Source organism: Mobula birostris, chromosome 17 (assembly GCF_030028105.1).
Source record: "Mobula birostris isolate sMobBir1 chromosome 17, sMobBir1.hap1, whole genome shotgun sequence".
Taxonomy (NCBI): Eukaryota; Metazoa; Chordata; class Chondrichthyes; order Myliobatiformes; family Myliobatidae; genus Mobula; species Mobula birostris.
In genome coordinates, this window is record NC_092386.1 from 57310405 (window position 1) to 57330345 (window position 19941).

General features: G+C 40.5%; 1 protein-coding gene across 2 annotated transcripts in view; it reads left to right on the forward strand.

Moving 5' to 3' along the window:
* Positions 1–19941, forward strand: part of slc1a1 (solute carrier family 1 member 1) — a 95799-nt gene that overhangs the window by 18849 nt on the left and 57009 nt on the right. Inside the window, exons 2-5 of one of the 2 annotated variants that reach the window (XM_072281771.1) lie at positions 10546–10686; positions 12374–12466; positions 14028–14142; positions 16851–16893. In XM_072281771.1, the coding sequence (XP_072137872.1) occupies positions 10546–10686; positions 12374–12466; positions 14028–14142; positions 16851–16893 (392 nt within the window). Of the gene's footprint in view, positions 1–10545; positions 10687–12373; positions 12467–14027; positions 14143–16850; positions 16894–19941 lie in introns of those variants that run through there. The other variant, XM_072281772.1, reaches the window with a different exon arrangement.

The following is a 19941-nucleotide window of genomic DNA, read 5'->3' on the forward strand; positions in this document are numbered from 1 at the left end:
TTGCGAATGGTGATGGATAATTAAACAACGCTCTGTAGGAGCAGTGTCCACATATGTATATTCCCATTTTGAATGATGGAGGAGACTGGCATATCAGTGAAAAAGAGGAAGCTGAAGCATTTGAAAGAATCTTCAGCCGGTAATGCCAACGTGGATCATTCATCTTGCCTCCTCCTGTGATTCCTTGCTTGACAGATGCCATTTTTCAACCAATTTGTCTCAGTCCACGAGATATCAAGAAATATCGAGCATTGGATACAACAACGGCTATGAGCCCTGACAACAGTCTGATAATAGTACCACAGAACTGTGCTCCAGAACTTGCCGTTACTTTGGCTTATCTGTTCCAGTACAGTTACAGCAGTGGCATTTACCTGACAATGTGGAAAATTACCCAGACATGCCCTGTCTGCAAGAAGCAGAACAAATCCAACCTGGCTAATTTCCGTCCATTTGTCCTTTCTTGATCATCAGCCAATCCAATTGTTCAGCCAGAGTCACTCAGCGCCTGATCTCATTATGTGCCTGGTCCAAACATGGACAAAAATTGCTAAACACCAGAGGTAAAGTGAGTTCAAAGCAATTTATTAACAAAGTGTGTACACTGTATGTCACCAAATACTACTCTGTGATTGATTTTCTTTCGTGCATTCGTAGTAGGACAAAGAAATATAATCGAATCAGTGAAAAACTATGCACGAAGACTGACAAGTAACCAAGTGCAAAAAAACAAACTGTGCAAATACACAAAAAACCAAAGAATAATGAATAAATGAGTAAATAAATAATACTCAGAACATAAGTTGTAGAGTCCTTGAAAGTGAGACCATAGGTGATCAGTTCAGTGCTGTGGTGAGTGAAGATGTCCACATTGGTTCAGGAGCTTGATGGTTGAAGGGTAATAACCATCTCTGAACCTGGTGGCGTGGGACCTAAAGCTGCTGTAAGTCTTTGTAGATGTGCTTGATGGTGGGGAGGGCTTTTCCTATGATGAACTGGGCTATATCCATCACTTTGTGGAGGCTTTTCAGTCCTTGGGCACTGGCGTTTGGGCAAGCAGTCAAGATACTCTGCACTGTACATCTGTCAATGTTTCTCATGACATGCCGAATTTGTGCTTACTCTAAGAAACTAGAAGTGCTGCTGTGTCTTCCTTGAAATGGAACGTGTGCTGGTCCTCTGATATGATAATGACTAGGAATTTAAATGAACTCATGGTCCCCAACTTCTTCCTCCTGTCAGCAAAAATTAGCTCTTTAGTTTTGCTGATGTTGAGTGACACTACTCAACCATATTTTCAATCTCCCTCCTAGATGTCAATTTGTCACCACCTTTGACTCGGCCAACAACGGTGGAGTCATCAGCAAACTTAAATACGGCATTGGAGCTGCGCTTAATCCCACAGTCTTAAGTGAGCAGAGCAGAGGGCTAAGCACGTAGCCTGGTGGTGCAGCTGTGCTGATGGAGATTGTGGATGAGATGTTGCTGCCAATCTGAACTCACTGGGGTCTGCAAGTGAGGAAATCCAGGATCCAGTTGCACATGGAGGTATCGAGCCCGAGGTCTTGGAGCTTATTGATAAGTTCTGAGGTGATGATAGTGCTGAATGCTGAGCTGTAGCCAATGAGTAACATCCTAATGTATGCTTCTTCATTGTCCAGATGTTCCACAGCTGAGTGAAGAATGGCTCCTGCTGTTGACCTGTTGTGACTGTAGGTAGTTTGGAGCAGATCCAAGTTACTCCTTGGGTAAGAGTTGATATAATTCATGACCAGCCTCTGAAAGCACTTCATCACAGTGGGTGTAAGTGCTAGTGGACAATGGTTATTTAAGCAGGTTACCATGCTCTTCTTGGGCACTGGTATGAGGAGCATAACTGCCCTTGACACTAACGCAGTATTTGATTGAATATTTCATAAAGTAGCCCTGCATAAAATGAAGTCAATGTGAATGGGGGGAAACCTCCATTGAATGGAATCATGTTTGCTCGTTGTTTGCCATCATGATTGGTGGCAAGTAGGATTTATGTCACATATGCGTAGCAATATCAATATCTAAAGAGGGATATCCAACACAATGATTACCTGCCCCTCTCCCCCAACATTCAATGACATCACCATCACTGGAATATCAATATCCTGGGGATTACTGAATTGAGATAACCTGGGGGAAGCAAGAGTGGTCGCACCTTTGGCACAGAGTCTGGCCCTGTGGCTCAGAAGGGTAGGGAATGGAAGTAGGCAGCAGTAATAGGGGACTCTATTGTTAGGGGGTCCGACAGGTGATTCTGTGGATGCAGGAAAGAAATGCGGATGGCTGTTGCCTCCCAGGTGCCAGGGTCCGGGATGTTTCTGACCGCATCCACGATATCCTGAAGTGGGAAGGAGAACAGCCAGAGGTCGTGGTACATATTGGTACCAACGACATAGGTAGGAAAAGGGAGGGAGTCCTGAAAACAGACGACAGGGAGTAAGGAAGGAAGTTGAGAAGCAGGACCACAAAGGTGGTAATCTTGGGATTACCGCCTGTGTCACGCAACAGTGAGTATAGGAATAGAGTGAGGTGCAGGATTAATGAATGGCTGAGGGATTGGAGCAGGGGGTAAGGATTCAGATTTATGGATCACTGGGACCTCTTTCGGGCCAGGTGTAACCTGTACAACAAGGACAGGTTGCATTTGAATCCGAAGGGGACCAGTATCCTAGCAGGGAGGTTTGCTAAGGCTATTGGGGAGAGTTTAAACTTGCAGGGGAGTGGGAACCACACTGAAGAGTCAAAGAGAAAGGAAGGGGCAGCTGGCTCACATATAGAGAAAACTTGGAGACAGTGTGAGAGGGAGGATAAGCAGGTGATAGAGAAGGGATGTGTTCAGACCGATGGTTTGAGATGTGTCTATTTTAATGTAAGAAGCATCACGAACAAAGTGGATGAACTTAGAGCATGGATCAGTACTTGAAGCTATGATGTCGTGGCCATTACAGAGACTTGGATGGCTCAGGTACAGGAATGGTTACTTTGAGTGTCAGGCTTTAGATGTTTTCAGAAAGGATATGGAGGGAGGCAAAAGAGGTGGGGACATGACACTGTTGATCAGAGATAGTGTCACAGCTGCAGAAAAGGAGGAAGACATGGAGGGATTGTCTATGGAGTCTCTGTGGGTGGAACTTTGGAATAGGAAGGGGTCAATAACTCTACTGGGTGTTTTTTATAGACCACCCAATAGTAACAGGGACATCGAGGAGCAGATAGGGAGACAGATTCTGGAAAGGTGTAATAATAGGATTGCGTGGTGGGAGATTTTAATTTCCCAAATATCAGTTGGCATCTCCCTAGAGCAAGGGATTTAAATGGGGTGGAGTTTGTTGGGTGTTCAGTAAGGTTTCCTGACATAATATGTAAATAAGCCTACAAGAGGAGAGGCTGTTCTTGATCTGGTATTGGGAAATGAACCTGGTCAGGTGTCAGGTCTCTCAGTGGGAGAGCATTTTGCAGATAGTGATCACAATTCTACCTTCTTTACCATAGCATTGGAGAGGGATGGGAATTTACAAGTAACGGAAGTGTTTAATTGGAGTAAGAGAAAATATGAAGCTATCAGGCAAGAACTTGGAAGCGTAAATTGGGAACAGATGTTCTCAGGGAAATGTATGGTAGAAATGTGGCAAATGTTCAGGGGATATTTGTGTGGCATTCTGTATAGGTATGTTCCAATGAGACAGGGGAAAGATGGTGGGGTTCAGGAACAGTGGTGTACAAACGCTGTTGAAAATTTAGTCAAGAAGAAAAGAATAGCTTACGCAAGGTTCAAAAAACTAGGTAATGATAGAGATCTAGAAGATTATAAGGCTAGCAGGAAGGAGCTTAAGAATGAAATTAGGAGAGCCAGAAAGGGCCATGAGAAGGCCTTGCTGAGCAGGATTAAAGAAAACCCCAAGGCATTCTACAAGTATGTGAAGAGCAAGAAGATAAGACATGAGAGAATAGGACCAATCAAGTGTGACAGTGGAAAAGTGTGTATGGAACTGGAGGAGATAGCTGAGATACTTAATGAATACTTAACTTCAGTATTCACTACGGAAAAGGATCTTGGCAATCGGAGGGATGACTTACTGCAGATTGAAAAACTTGAGCATGTAGACATTAAGAAAGAGTATATGCTGGAGCTTTTGGAAAGCATCAAGTTGGATAAGTCTCTGGGACCAGACGATATGTACCCCAGGCTACTGTGGAAGTCGAGGGAGGAGATTGCTGAGCCTCTAGCAATGACCTTTGCATCATCAATGGGGACAGGGGAGGTTCTAGAGGATTTGAGGGTTGCAGATGTTGTTCCCTTGTTCAAGAAAGGGAGTAGAGATAGCCCAGGAAGTTATAGACCAGTGAGTCTCACTTCAGTGGTTGGTAAGTTGATGGAGAAGATCCTGAGAGGGAGGATTTATGAACATTTGGAGAGGCATAATATGATTAGGAATAGTCAGCATGGTTTTTTCAAAGGCAGGTCATGCTTTATGAGCCTGATTGAATTTTTTGAGGATGTGACTAAACGCATTGATGAGGGTAGAGCAGTAGATGTAGTATATATGGATTTCAGCAAGGCATTTGATAAGGTACCCCATGCAAGGCTTATTGAGAAAGTAAGGAGGCATGGCATCCAAGGGGACATTGCTTTGTGGATCCAGAATTGGCTTGTCCACAGAAGGCAAAGAGTGGTTGTAGATGGGTCATATTCTGCATGGAGGTTGGTGACCGGTGGTGTGCCTCAGGGATCTGTTCTAGGACCCATTCTCTTCGTGATTTTTATAAATGACCTGGATGAGGAAGTGAAGGGATGGGTTGGTAAATTTGCTGATGACACAAAGGTTGGGGGTATTGTGTATATTGAGGAGGGCTGTCAGAGTTTACAGAGGGACATCAATAGGATGCAAAACTGGGCTGAGAAGTGGCAGATGGAGTTCAACCCAGGTAAGTGTGATGGGGTTCATTTTGGTAGGTCAAATATGATGGCAGAAAATAACATTAATGTTAAGGCTCTTGGCAGTGTGGAGGATCAGAGGGATCTTGGGGTCCAAGTCCACGGGACACTCAATACTGCTGCGTAGTTTGGCTCCGTGGTTAAGAAGGCATTGGCCTTCATCAACCATGGGATTGAGTTTAAGAGCCTAGAGGTAATGTTGCAGCTATATAGGACCCTGGTCAGACCCCACTTGGAGTACTGTGCTCAGTTCTGGTCACCTCACTACAGGAAGGATGTTGAAACTATAGAAAAGATGCAGAAGAGATTTGCAAGGATGTTGCCTGGATTGGGGAGCATGTCTTAAGAGAATAGTTTGAGTGAACTTGGCCTTTTCTCTTTAGAGCGACGGAGGATGAGAGGTGACCTGATCGAGGTGTATAAGATGATGAGAGGCATTGATCGTGTGGAAAGTCAGAGGCTTTTTCCCAGGGCTGAAATGGCTATTATGAGTGGGCACAGTTTTAAGGTGCTTAGAAGCAGGTATAGAGGAGATGTCAGGGGTATTATTTTTTATGCAGAGAGTGGTGAGTGCATGGAATGGGTTGCCGGCGATGGTGGTGGAGGTGGAAACAATAGGGTCTTTTAAGAGACTTTTGGATAGGTATATGAAGCTTAGAAAAATGGAGGGCTATGGGTAACCCTAGGTAATTTCTAAAGTAAGTACATGTTCAACACAGCATTGTGGGCTGAAAGGCTTGTATTGTGCTGTAGCTTTTCTATGTTCTATGTTTCTATGTATATAAAATGTGGCTACAACAGCTGGTTAGAGAGTGTGAACCTCGCAGCGAGTAACTCACCTTCTAACTCCTCAACACCTATCTGGCATCTACAAGACTAAGTCAGGAGTGTGAGAAATACTTTCAACTAACCTGAATGGGTACATCTTTAAGAACAGGCAAGATAACACACAGAACACAGCAGCTCACTTGATAGGTGCCCCATCCGTAGCCATTTATTCATTTCACCACTGACGCACAGTGGCCGCAGTCTGTACCATCCACAGGATGGACTCCAGTAATTTACAAAGATTCTTTAGGCAGCAGCTTCCAAACCTATGCCTTCTAGCATGTTGAAGGACAAGTGAAGCAAAAACATAGGAACGCCATCATCTGGAAATTTCTCTCTAGGCCCCACACCATCTTGAATTGGAAATATATTGCTGTTCCTTCACTGTCACTGAGTCAAAATCCTAGAACTCTCTCCTTAACAGCATTGTCGGCAGACTCTCACTCTTCACTTCAAGGACTACACTGTTTCAAGTCAACTTTTCAAGGGCAATTAACTGCTGCCTCAGCCTGCAAAGTCCTTTTCACTAGAATGAATAAAATAAACTCACCTCTGTTCGTGGCTGAACAATTTACTGACCAACCTGCTTATTTATCTAAATGCAAGGGCTTTGCATATGTTTACCTACATACATGGATATTAGCCTTTTGGAACTTACCAGAAAAAATCTTACTTTGAGAGCCACATTCTTTTTGACAAACCTATTACTGGAACTACAGGGGGCCCACAGATATTCAAAGTCTTAACTGCGTAGGGCAATTGCTGTCCTCCAGTTTCCGCAAGACCCCACACATCACTGCATACAAATATGAGGCACAATTCAAAGTACTCATATTTAATTTGGTAGCAAAGCGGCATCTCTTAATGTATGTAGAGATGCAGGGCAACATCACGTGGTCTTGTAGTGAACGCGTGTTATAAATTAAAGTTCTATTGCTTTAATGGGAAAAAATCGGCTCTAAAGTTCCAGATTGAATCCATGCAATAGTTAAGGATGGATATTTTAAATTTAATTTCAGCACAGTCAACTGGAGAAAATAAGACAAGGAAAAAGATAAATTTATGAGTGAATAGGCACCTAATTATAAAGTGCCCATCATAGGTTGGCTAGCAACAGATACAATAAGGACAACAGTAAATAATAAGAACTAATTGACTGCACATCATGCACCACAGAATGTCACTGATATTTATGGTGTACTTAGCAATACAATGAATTGGAGAGGGACCAAAGTTTAGCAAAATTGAAATACGGAATGTTTTATGGATGTAGGAACGCTGACTTTGAAATTGCTAAGAAGTCAATGTTAGAATAAAAGGAATAGAGCTGAGAATATAGCCTCAACCAAAGGATGAAGATGCGATAGCTTTAGTGTCCTTCCTGTTAGGGGGTACAACTATCTCAATAAAGTTCACAGAAAATACATTATCAAATTGCGAATATGTCACCATATACTACTGTGAGATTCATTTTCTTGTAGGCATTCACAGTAGAACAAAGAAATACAATAGATCAATGAAATACGACACACAAACTAAGACTGCAAAAGACAATCTGTGCCAATATAAATAAGAATAATAATTAATTAATACACAAACAATAATACTGAGAATATGAGCTGTAGAATACTTGAAAATGAGTCCAAAAGTTGTGGAATCAGTTCAGTGTTGAGGTGTGTGAAGTTATCCACTTCCTAAATGTGATTACATGTTGTAATTACACTAAAAATAGCATTAGTTGATCAAGCTCAAGTTTAATTATCACTCAGCCATACATTAATATAGTCAAACGAAACAGCATTATCCCTGGGCCAAGGTGCAAAACGCATTACCCACAGCACACAGCGTGTAGCACATGTACCACATATGGTTTGGTTGAAATTCATTACTTTATACTTTCTTGCCAAGAACCAACAAGTTATATAATGAAAGTTATAGACTTCCGGTAAGTAAATAATAATTTACATTTCTTTATAGAATCACTGAAAGTCTACATCAGGAGGCCATTTGGCCCATCCAGTCAGCCAGTCCCATCATTTGCTTTGTTCATATCTCTATATTGTTTTCCCTAAACTGTAGTCATCATGTTCTATTTTGAACACTAATACTGAAACTGTCTCACCAACCCCAAAGCCGACTAGTCATTCCAGGTCCTAACTACTTTAAGATCATCAATGTGAGAACAAAGGAGTAAAAAACAAGAAATATATATATCTTTTTAAAAAATTAAAAATGTCTCTCCTCTCATCATTTTTATTTTTTTGTGCCAATAAATTGCACTCCACATCCTCTGGTCAATGGAAACAGTATGTGACTGTTAGATTATATTTGAAGCTGAATTACTGTTGTTATCTAAAATATGTGCATCAAATGCCACAACAAACAAATGGCTGGACACTGAAAGTTCTATTGTGTTAAAGACATTATTATTACTTCTAGCTTAATGACTTTGAAGTTGAAATGTGTTATCAGAAATATGCTCAACGTGTGGGTTTATCTGACTGTGAAGAATGCCATCAAATATATCTGTTATGTGGGATCTAAAGTACAGATTTTAGATTAGTTAACAGACCTCTTGCATCGAAACAATGTCTAATCTATTCTGTAGTCAGACATCTTGGCATTTTCATCTCCTGAGACTTGAAACAATTCCAAGGATATGTAAGCATGAGCTGAGGAAGTGAAATGATAATGTTCGGTCATTGATTTTTAATTATACACAAACCATAAACATGTACCACATGAGAGAGGGATAATATGTCTGTTTTACCCAGGAGTACAATAAAGCACAAAGTGAATTAGCCATGAGATCGGCAAGAATTATTAAATATCATTGGCAAACATGATATAAGTCAAATGATACAATATTACTTGATATATTTGTTTCCCATGAATTTTGATCACCTATCATGTTTCCATGAAGTAATAGAGCTAGGTGTGGAACTTCAGAGAATTCATCACACAGGTGATCCAACTGTCAAATGAGTACCGCCATTTCAGCTTCCAAGACTACGGTCCGACCCAGAAGCTGCAGATGCCGAGTCATCTTCCCAATGTAGCCTACCAATTATAAATACTGGCAAAGTGGAATCAGTACTTGGATGGGACAAAAGATGTAGATGGAATAATTATGAAGAAAAGGGGGAAGTTAAAAAAGGTTATTTTTGGATTCCTCAAATTAAAACTAAGCCTAATTTTAGGCTTACTAGCTCTTCCTTCAGTTAGTCCTGACGAAGGGTCTCGGCCTGAAACGTCGACTGCACCTCTTCCTAGAGATGCTGCTTGGCCTGCTGAGTTCACCAGCAGCTTTGATGTGTGTTGCCTAATTTTAGGACAGGACCAAGGGATCCAATTAGCATTTGAGTTGAGCTACCTCCTGACGTGGCAGCTATTTCTGGGGAGGGACTTCAAAAGCCAAACTCGAGGTGTCAAAAACATGGAGGCTTATTAGTTTTTCTCTATACTGGTTTTGGAGTACGATCCTTTCTGAACGGCAAGGGACGCTGAAGTTCAGCCAGTGGTTTCAGTCCCATCTAAAATGATTTGGCAGTTTTAATGTTTTCCGTGTCAGTGATTTGCTTGGAAGCCTTCCATGCTCTTTGCTTATTATTGTTCAGTTACTTTAATGTGTTGCCTTAAAGCTAGCAGTATGCATTAAATTGCTGATTTCTCTTCTGAACCCAGCTTCATCAAGTTGATTTCAAATACGAATGAGGTCGTTTGGACATATATAAATGTAGCCTTGGTTTTAAATGCTGGTTTGACAGTATACATCATCAAGCTCCATTAAAATGCAACTTTTAGGTCTGTCTTAGATAGTCTGTGGAAAAAACACTGGTGCTGTCAGTCCTGTGAGCAATCCACAGGTAGAAATTCATCTTCGATTCTATGCATTATATGTATGAGGGAATAATAAAAGCATATGAACTCTGTTTTTAAAATATAACTGCATGACTGTACTTGGGATACTTTACAGAGGAGACTTGCATTATAACGTCTGTCTCTGCAGTTCAATGTCTAATTATACAACAAGCTAATCTAGAGGGTTAGCAATACACCTTCCTTGTGATTTTGTCAAAATACTGCGGCTTTCTGAAGGCCATCTGAGACATTCAACCTTGTTTTGGTTACTTCTTCAAAGATGCACAGTGTTAAGGCTAATAAATTCGTATCACTAAACTATCAGCTTTCTGCAATGGTTGCCTGAATTCCATGAAGGTTTCATATGCTGTCTGTTTTAAATTAGACCCAGGGTTTCTGCATAAATAGAATTGGCCTCTAAACTGTGTTTCTGAATTTTTATATGGTTATCATCTTCATAAATTGGAGAACTTTAAAACTTTTTACTGATTGAAACTAAGGCATTTGGGACGTAAAAATAGGCCTTTGATGGAAATAGATTATGAGCACAGAATGTCTTCCCCTGAGTTTAATACAAGTTTTGAGATTGTGTAGTAAACTTCCTGGTCAGATGAAACATCATTGACTGAAAATGTTAATTTTCTCTTTCTTTTCCCTCAGAAGTTGCCTGTTCTACTGTCTCTTTCAAATATTTTCTATTTCAGATATCTGGTTTATAGTATCTGTAATTTTCTGGCTTTTGATTAACAACTGAATTTGTTTTATGTTGTGTACTTTACAGCAATCAAATTCAAAGCCACCAAAATGTGAAAGACCTCAATCATTTACAATACTGATGCAAATTTTCTGATATAGTCCTCTTGGCTTATTAATGTTCGACATTCCAGGTATCGTGACAGGAGTTTTGGTGCGAGAGTTTGCCATTTTATCAAGCTTGGACAAATTCTACTTCGGGTTTCCTGGAGAGATTCTGATGAGAATGCTAAAGCTGATTATTTTACCTTTAATTGTCTCCAGTATGATTACAGGTAAGTAGTCTTAATGATCCCAATTTACTGAAAGAGATCATTGTGGGTCAGAGAAATTGACACTAAAGTATTTGCATTTGAATACACATGGATTTCATAACAGGAACAAATGCATTTACTGGAATACCTTCTGAAATTTTCTATCCTCCTACCTTGAATTTGCATCTTCATATCCCACAACCACTGCTCCTATCCCCACCCCACCTGTGTCTGAAAATATTGTTCTGATTTCCTTTCCAATACAGTTCAGTTTTCCATATTGACATAAATGGCTGCTTTTACAAAGGGCAATCATTTGCCATGCAAGTTTTTCACCAGTAAATATATCATAATTTGATGTAAAATCTATGTCCATATCCTATTACACATTTGGTAGTTTATATAAAGTTTCTATAAGATTTATACTGTGCAGTTACTCTTTGATGCTGCAGTGTTTGCTGAGCTTTGCAATTAGCTTGCAGACATTTCATCACCAGTCAAGGTGACATCCTCAGTGTGTAGTTGTTGTGAGAGGCTCAGTGAACACCATAACATCAAATGCCTCAACCTGAGCAACCAATATTCACCACCATCACAGACAGTTATTATCATTCAGATCATCCTCCAAAGTTGTAAACGTGCAAGGAATTAAGAAATACCTTAGTAATAATCATGCAATTTTTTGTGAAATTTTACTGTGAATGACTGACATGAGAACGATACTTGAAATTATGCTTTGTGGTAGATTACTTTTTTAATGGAAATAGACTGCACGCAATAACAATGAAAAGAGACGACATTCTAATGGAGACCCAAGAGACTGTGCAAACTGGAGCAAACATAAACGCTGGAGAAGCTCCATGCGACAGGCAGCATCTGTGGAGGGAACATATTGGGTTGAGACCCTTCATCTGGTTTACAAAGGAATGCAAATGCTTTCCATTGAGCAAGACCCCACGATCAGCATTGTGATGATTGAATGGTTGATTTATTTTTGAAGGCATTATTGAGAGTTTAACATTTGGGAGATCCTCAGGAGAATTCCTTATTGACCTTTGACCTGTCCTCTCTGCCATACTGGCTTGTTAACTTCCAACTTTGTGTAAGGGCTAGCAAGGAACTAACAAGGTGAGTAATCCATTTGGCATAATGGTACACAATACACTTCAGTTAATTTTATTCCTGATCTTATAATTATTTTAAAGCTGTAGACAATCAGAAGTTGTGAGGTCTCTCTGAAGAAGATTACATAATTTTATCTGGTGCTTCAAGACAATATTAAGGGAGCCCTGTATTTTGAGATGAGGTTTCATGTCAGACATAAATGAGAGCCCTCTTGGGTGCCATTAAATGTCATTAATTGAAGAGAAGCAGAGGAGATCTTCTGGCATTTTCCAAAACATTCATCATTCAGCCATAGTTCACGAACCTTGTAGTGTACAACACGGTTGCAATGTTTTTCTATATTTCAGACAGCCAAGCCTGTTGCCCTAAATCACAAAAGAAGGCATGTACATGTGCACTGGCTGTTAAATTGAATGAAGAATTAGTAAATAAGTAATTTAAAAGGATGAAAAATACTATGGTGGAATACATTGCAGATTTGATTGTACATTTTTTAATTCAACAAGTAACTAAATAAAATTATCTGCTTTGTAGCTTTAATAAAAATATTGCGGTAACAGGTTTCCTAAATCGTTCTCCACAGGAGTCGCTACTTTGGATTCCGATGTCTCCGGGAAAGTTGGCGTACGGGCAGTGGTATATTATTTTTCAACTACTATTGTTGCTGTGATTTTAGGTAATAAACCGTGCTCTGTAATATTATGCATCCTATAAAGTATCTTACAATTTCAAAAGTATGCGAAGAATAATGTGCTATTCTGTTACTTCGGGCAGTGATCATTAACATTTCAGTTTTGACTTGAAAAGAGTCCAAGAGGATATAATATTTCCCCCTAAAAGAATTAAGTCTTGAAATTCATCCTATCTTAAAAACACATGCAGAAGTAACAATGTGGAAGATGGGTGCTAATTGGATCTGTCCTCATTGGGTGAGTAATTGCAATGTACAAACCTGGTATGAGCTATTTATGTAAGCAATAGTTTTGTATAGTTGTAACACCATGTAATTTGAACCACAAACTGAACTAGACTGGAGGGTTTTAAATGCAAGAAGAGATTAGATAGACTGGCACAGTTTTCCCTGGAGTGGTGGAAGCTGAGAGGTGACATTATGGAGGATTTTTTTAATATAAAATCATGCAGGGCATGAGGTCTATAGTCACAGTCTTTTTCGCAAGGTAGAAAAGTCTGAAACTAGTAAGGTAAAAGAGGAAAAATTTAAAAGAGATCTAATAAGCAGGTTTTCCAGACAGAAAGTTGAGGCAGAGAGAAAAAACATTTAATAGACATTTGGACAGGTACATAGATAGGTTTAGAAGGAGAGGGACAAAAATGAAGTTTACCTTTGGTAGGCATCTTGATCATTATAGACAAGTTCGGTCAAAGGGCCTGTTTTCATGCAGTATAACTTGATGACTCAATGCACTGAATGAAGTCCTAAGGTGGCTAGAACTCTTAAAGTGGAGGTTCTCAACCAGAACTACTGCTGGAATTAATGGAGGGGCTTGGTGTGGACTGTCATGAGGAGTGTCAGGTTGACCCTGGAAGTGGGCACATGGTTCCCCAGTTTAGTGAGCACATTGAAAATGGATCAATGCATTGATGGCCTGTCCAGCAAAAATGAAGAAAGTCTTACTTAAATAACCGCTGCCATTCCATTATCACCTCTGATCAAGTAAAGAGATATATTCCCTAATATGCTCACTAAGGTGTAGGCCAGGTGCATCCCTTTCAGCTGTGCACATATGGGCTTACTTCCTTCTACCAGGGCTTAATTTTCCATGCATGGCTTTGTATACTTAGTGGACAATTAACATTATTGTTTTGTGCACAGTGCCTGATACGCACTAATGTTCACTGACGATCATGACCTTACTACATTTAGCCATTAATTTTACTCTAAAATTGCAAATCTAGAACATAAAAAATCACAGACAATGTGGTTAAATTTCTGTGCCTTCATTTTGTTACCCAGTTTTTGTATTGTCTCTTAAAATAACTTGTTATTTCTTGTTTCTAAAGTAAACCCATGCAAATCTGGCAAACTTCGGAGTTCATCACGAGTATTAAATTATGGGATTTTTGTTTTAGCTACTTAATTATATGAATGAACGTAAATGGCAAATAAACATGTTTCCATCAAGTAGGCATTTGTTAAGAGATCTCTATAGAACTAAGTTTCAATGTGTTGTCAATGGCATTTTCTCATGCAAATAATTGACTTTGTTTTGGACAAGGAATTGTGTTGGTGATGACCATCAAACCTGGTGTCTCCCAAAAAGCTGAAGAAATTGATAGAAGTGGAAGCACCCCAGAAGTCACAACCGTAGATGCCTTGCTAGATCTTCTTAGGTTAGTGATTCACTTCAGATACGCCATTTATAATTATTTGTCCCCAAATACGTCCAAGTACATTGCCTTCAGTTAATATATCTTGTTTACATGTACTTTAGGGGGTGACAATTGCACTAACTTCATACCGGCCTCTGTTCTTCAGCAAGTGAAGCAGTCCAGCTTGCATGCAGTAAGACAACATTCAGCCATATGTTAATAAGCACTGTTACGTACCCCGTAACTGGGTTGCCAAACCAGCAGAAATGGATCACTCAATTGGAGTCTGGACTACTAGAACTAAGAAAGTCTTATTAAAGAAACAAGCAACACAGTACTCTAATCAAAAGGATAATAAATGCAACAGTTCAGCAATGATAAACATACATGTACACAGAATTAAGATAACAGGATCAATCAAGCTCTATCGTTGTCTAGGGGTAAATGACCAGTTTCAAAGTGACGAAAAGTTCAGTTCAATTTAGTTCAGTTCAGTTCGCAGTAATCGCTGTCGTGGGAGATGGACAGTGTGGGGGGAAGGAGAGAGAGAGAAAAATGAATGAATATTCAAAACGGCCTCCACACACAGACCTTCGCAGTCAGCTTTCGGGTGAGTCCTTTGTGATGTCATCTGAGGTCACCGACCGTGACCCCTCCATTTCCAGATATGATCGTTTCTCTGCAGTGAACCCGGCACCCAGGCAAGGGTGGACACACACCAGGTTCCCGCCGATCGTGCCTTTCCACCCTGTGCGTCTATGGCCTGGTCCCACAACCGGCCTTCCAAAACTTCCCACCGACTTGTGAGAGACGCACCGCTTCCAGGGTCTCGTTACCTCGGGTGTCATGTGTGTCCTGCCTTAGCGAACCTGTCCCTTTTTATCCCCCTGCTGGGGTATCGCCTGTCCATCACTTCAAACAGTTCAGGGTTCAAAGGGGGAGCCGCTCTTGACAGCTCTCTTTCCGTTCCTTCATTAACATCTCCATTGCTGTTCCATTGTTTTCCTTATCTCTCTCTCTCCTGAAGACAGGTGACAGACCAACTGCTGATCCCACTGGTGCCAGCACAGGACAGCTAACATCTTAATCTATGTGTATTCTCGTCACAGCACCAAATAGCATCTGATTCTTTAAAGTTGCAGACATCTCTAAGCGAGCCTCCAGGCACCTAATCTTGATGCTCAAAACATTACTTTTGCTAAGTCACCCACCATCAACTTCCTGGATGAGCATTGACTAGACTCTTGACTAAATCAGCTAAATTAATGCAGAAGCTACAAGAGCAGATTGGAGATGGGGAAATTGTAGCAGGCAACTTTCTTTCCATCACCTGCAAGGCAAAAGCCAGGAGTATAATGGAATACTCTCCTTACCTAGATAAGTGCAGCTGCATGGAAGTCCAAAAGAAGTTTTTTTACAGCATTTCTCAGGCCATATCTTTACACTGTGAGACATTACATTTACCCTTCGCATTGCATTCATCACTACTGTATTCTGGACGGAGTAGCCCACTTGAATGGCACCCCGTTAACAGTAATTGGATGCCTGGAACACCACCATCTGCAGGCTCACTCCCCAAATCACATGCCTCCCTAACCTGAAATGTATCATCACTGGATCGAAATTTTGGAAATCCCTTCACAACTGTACTTTGGGAGTACCTTCACCAGGTGGACTGGATTGATTCATGATGCTGGTTTACCACTAGAGGAATGAGGGTTGGTCTTGCTAATAACATAGATACTGAAAAATGAGTTACTAAAGCGAATGCTGCAATGTCCCATTATACCACATTACTTAATCAATTTAGCTTTGAATCAAATGTGTTTTAAATTTTTTTTTACCGGAAACATCCATTTAAAACATTGCATACAGACATTTTATTGAGTCCTCTGAAGTACATTCGTTTTATATTAAAAGCGAATTTTGAAATATGATGATTGAATCAATGCAGTGGTAGGATTTTCGGATCCAACACAAGCTCTTTAGCCTATTTCCAACAGACTGCATCTGTGTCTATCTGGTTATGTCAATCAATATGCAATCATAGGAAAAAAATTTAATTTGGCCTCAGGATGCTTTACCTTGCTTCAAATACTTAAAGCAGACGTTGACACTAACTGGTAAGAAAGCAAACTTGTAATAGCTTCTGAAAGCATCAGTTGCTGCATGGAAACCCCAAGGAAGTGTTTTATATTATGTCCTAGGCCAAACTTCTACACTGTGAGATATTACTGTACATTGTACCCTTCACATTGCATTCTGAGATATTTCTCACATTAGTTATTTCAAAGCACATTTATCGATTCCCCTTGTAATTTTTGCCAATCACTATTGAGTTTCACGTTTCTCCTTCAGTATCTTTTAAATGTTCCTTTAAAGCTTCTGCCCCATTTTCAGACAGATAACTCACTGTTTTGTTCTGATATCCAACTGATGCACAAGCTTCCCTGCGTTCCAGTTGAGTCCGTCTCTAAATTCAGTCCACTTCTATAGCCAAGTTAACCTTCCTGGTTTTCTGCCTTCTTTCTTTTCCCTTGATTTATTTTCCTTATTAATTTATGAACAATATTTGCCACCTTATGATTTTGAGAATTCTGATCATTTAAGAACTTAGCAGCAGCAGGGAACAGAATGTCTGCAATTTCTGTTTGTAAGTACTCTGTTTGTAAGGGATGTCCAGATCCCTTTGAATCACTCCTTCAATTGTGGTGTATTTTTATACATAGGAATGCATTCCCAGAAAACTTGGTCCAGGCCAGCTTTCAACAGGTAATTGCTTTTGTATTTTCTCTCAGCACATGAACGCCATCAAAATCAGTCGTAGACTCATCTTTAAGCGTTTAGTTTAAAATTGCAGTCAGCTAATCGAGTAATATATTAAAATTTACCATCAATGAGACACCATTAAAAATAAGTAAGGACAAAATATTGGTAAATTTTGTAAATAAGGTCATAAATAATATTTCAACAATATGAGCAGGCAGATAATGCAAGTGATGTTGCATGAATTTAAATATCCCTTCTTAGTTTGATGAGACAGTATAAAGCCATCATAAATGTCATCCAATTCTAATAAAATTGCATCATTTGTACATAAATAAAACCAAGTAATAATAAATCTGTAATACATTGTGCTTGTTGGAATTGGTTTATTAATATCACATACTGAGATACCCTGAAAACGTGCCTTGCATATTGTCCGTATGGATAGGTTCATTACATGGTGCCTTGAGGTTGTACAAGGTAAAATAATAAAAATGGAGAAAAAATATAATGGCTATAGTGAAAGTGCAGTGAGTTCAAGAGTCCATCTTATCATACGAAGGAGTAAGTTAACTGTATTCTAATAGTGGGGCAGGAGCTGTCTTTGAGCTTGGTGGTACATGCTTTCAGATGCTCGATAGGGGAGGGGAAGGGAGAGAATCTCCAGGCAGGTGGCATCTTTGATCAGGCTGGCTGCTTTACTGACACAGTGAGAAGTGTAGGCAGAGTCCGCGGAGGGGAGTGCTGGGTTTTGTGATGTGCTGAGCCATGCGCACAACTCCCTGAAGTCTCTTGTTCTCATATGCAGAGCAGTTGTCACACCAAACCATTATGAATCCAGATAAAATGCTTTCTATGGTGCATCTATAAAAACTGATAAGGATCACAGGAACCTGCCAGGAACCTTTAGCTTCCTGAGGAAGTAGAGAATTTGGTGAGCTTTCTTGGCCATCATATCGATGTGTTCAGGCCAGTCTACAACAACTGTTCATAAAGATCGCATGGATGAACTACAATTGTTCATCCCAGTTTGGCAAAAGAATAAATCAAGGAAGGTAGTGCACCCGTGGCTGACGAGGTAAATTAGGGATAGTATCAATTCCAAAGAAGAAGCATACAAATTAGCCAGAAAAAATGGCTCACCTGAGGACTGGGAGAAATTCAGAGTTCAGCAGAGGAGGACAAAGGGCTTAATTAGTAAAGGGAAAAAGATTATGAGAGAAAACTGGCAGGGAACATAAAAACTGACTGTAAACGCTTTTATAGATATGTGAAAAGAAAAAGATTGGTTAAGACAAATGTAGGACCCCTACAGACAGAAACAGGTGAATTGATTATGGGGAACAAGGACATGGCAGACCAATTGAATAATTACTTTGGTTCTGTCTTCACTAAGGAGGAAATAAATAATCTTCCAGAAATAGTAGGGGACAGCGGGTCCAGTGAGATGGAGGAACTGAGGGAAATACATGTTAGTAGGGAAGTGGTGTTAGGTAAATTGAAGGGATTAAAGCCGGATAAATCCCCAGGGCCAGATGGTCTGCATCCTAGAGTGCTTAAAGAAGTAGCCCAAGAAATAGTGGATGTATTAGTGTTAATTTTTCAAAACTCTTTAGATTCTGGACTAGTTCCTGAGGATTGGAGGGTGGCTAATGTAACCCCACTTTTTAAAAAAGGAGGGAGAGAGAAACCAAGGAATTATAGACCGGTTAGCCTAACATCGGTGGTGGGGAAACTGCTAGAGTCAGTTATCAAAGATATGATAACAGCACATTTGGAAAGCGGTGAAATCATCGGAGAAAGTCAGCATGGATTTGTGAAAGGAAAATCATGTCTGACGAATCTCATAGAATTTTTTGAGGATGTAACTAGTAGAGTGGATGGGGAGAACCAGTGGGTGTGGTATACTTGGATTTTCAAAAGGCTTTTGACAAGGTCCCACACAGGAGATTAGTGTGCAAACTTAAAGCACACGGTATTGGGGGTAAGGTATTGATGTGGATAGAGAATTGGTTGGGAGACAGGAAGCAAAGAGTGGGAATAAACGGGATCTTTTCAGAATGGCAGGCAGTGAATAGTGGGGTACAGCAAGGCTCAGTGCAGGGACCCCAGTTGTTTACAATATATATTATTGACTTGGATGAGGGAATTAAATGCAGCATCTCCAAGTTTGCGGATGACACAAAGCTGGGCGGCAGTGTTAGCTGTGAGGAGGATGCTAAGAGGATGCAGGGTGACTTGGATAGGTTAGGTGAGTGGGCAAATTCATGGCAGATGCAATTTAATGTGGATAAATGTGAAGTTATCCACTTTGGCGGCAAAAACAGGAAAACAGATTATTATCTGAATGGTGGCCGATTAGGAAAAGGGGAGGTGCAACGAGACCTGGGTGTCATTATACACCAGTCATTGAAAGTGGGCATGCAGGTACAGCAGGCGGTGAAAAAGGCGAATGGTATGCTGGCATTTATAGCAAGAGGATTCGAGTACAGGAGCAGGGAGGTACTACCGCAGTTGTACAAGGCCTTGGTGAGACCACACCTGGAGTATTGTGTGCAGTTTTGGTCCCCTAATCTGAGGAAAGACATCCTTGCCATAGAAGGAGTACAAAGAAGGTTCACCAGATTGATTCTTGGGATGGCAGGACTTTCATATGATGAAAGATTGGATGAACTAGGCTTATACTCATTGGAATTTAGAAGATTGAGGGGAGATCTGATTGAAACGTATAAAATCCTAAAGGGATTGGACAGGTTAGATGCAGGAAGATTGTTCCCGATGTTGGGGAAGTCCAGAACGAGGGGTCACAGTTTGAGGATAAAGGGGAAGCCTTTTAGGACCGAGATTAGGAAAAACTTCTTCACACAGAGAGTGGTGAATCTGTGGAATTCTCTGCCACAGGAGACGGTTGAGGCCAGTAATTTGGCTATATTTAAGAGGGAGTTAGATATGGCCCTTGTGGCTAAAGGGATCGGGGGTATGGAGGGAAGGCTGGTACAGGGTTCTGAGTTGGATGATCAGCCATGATCATACTGAATGGTGGTGCAGGCTCGA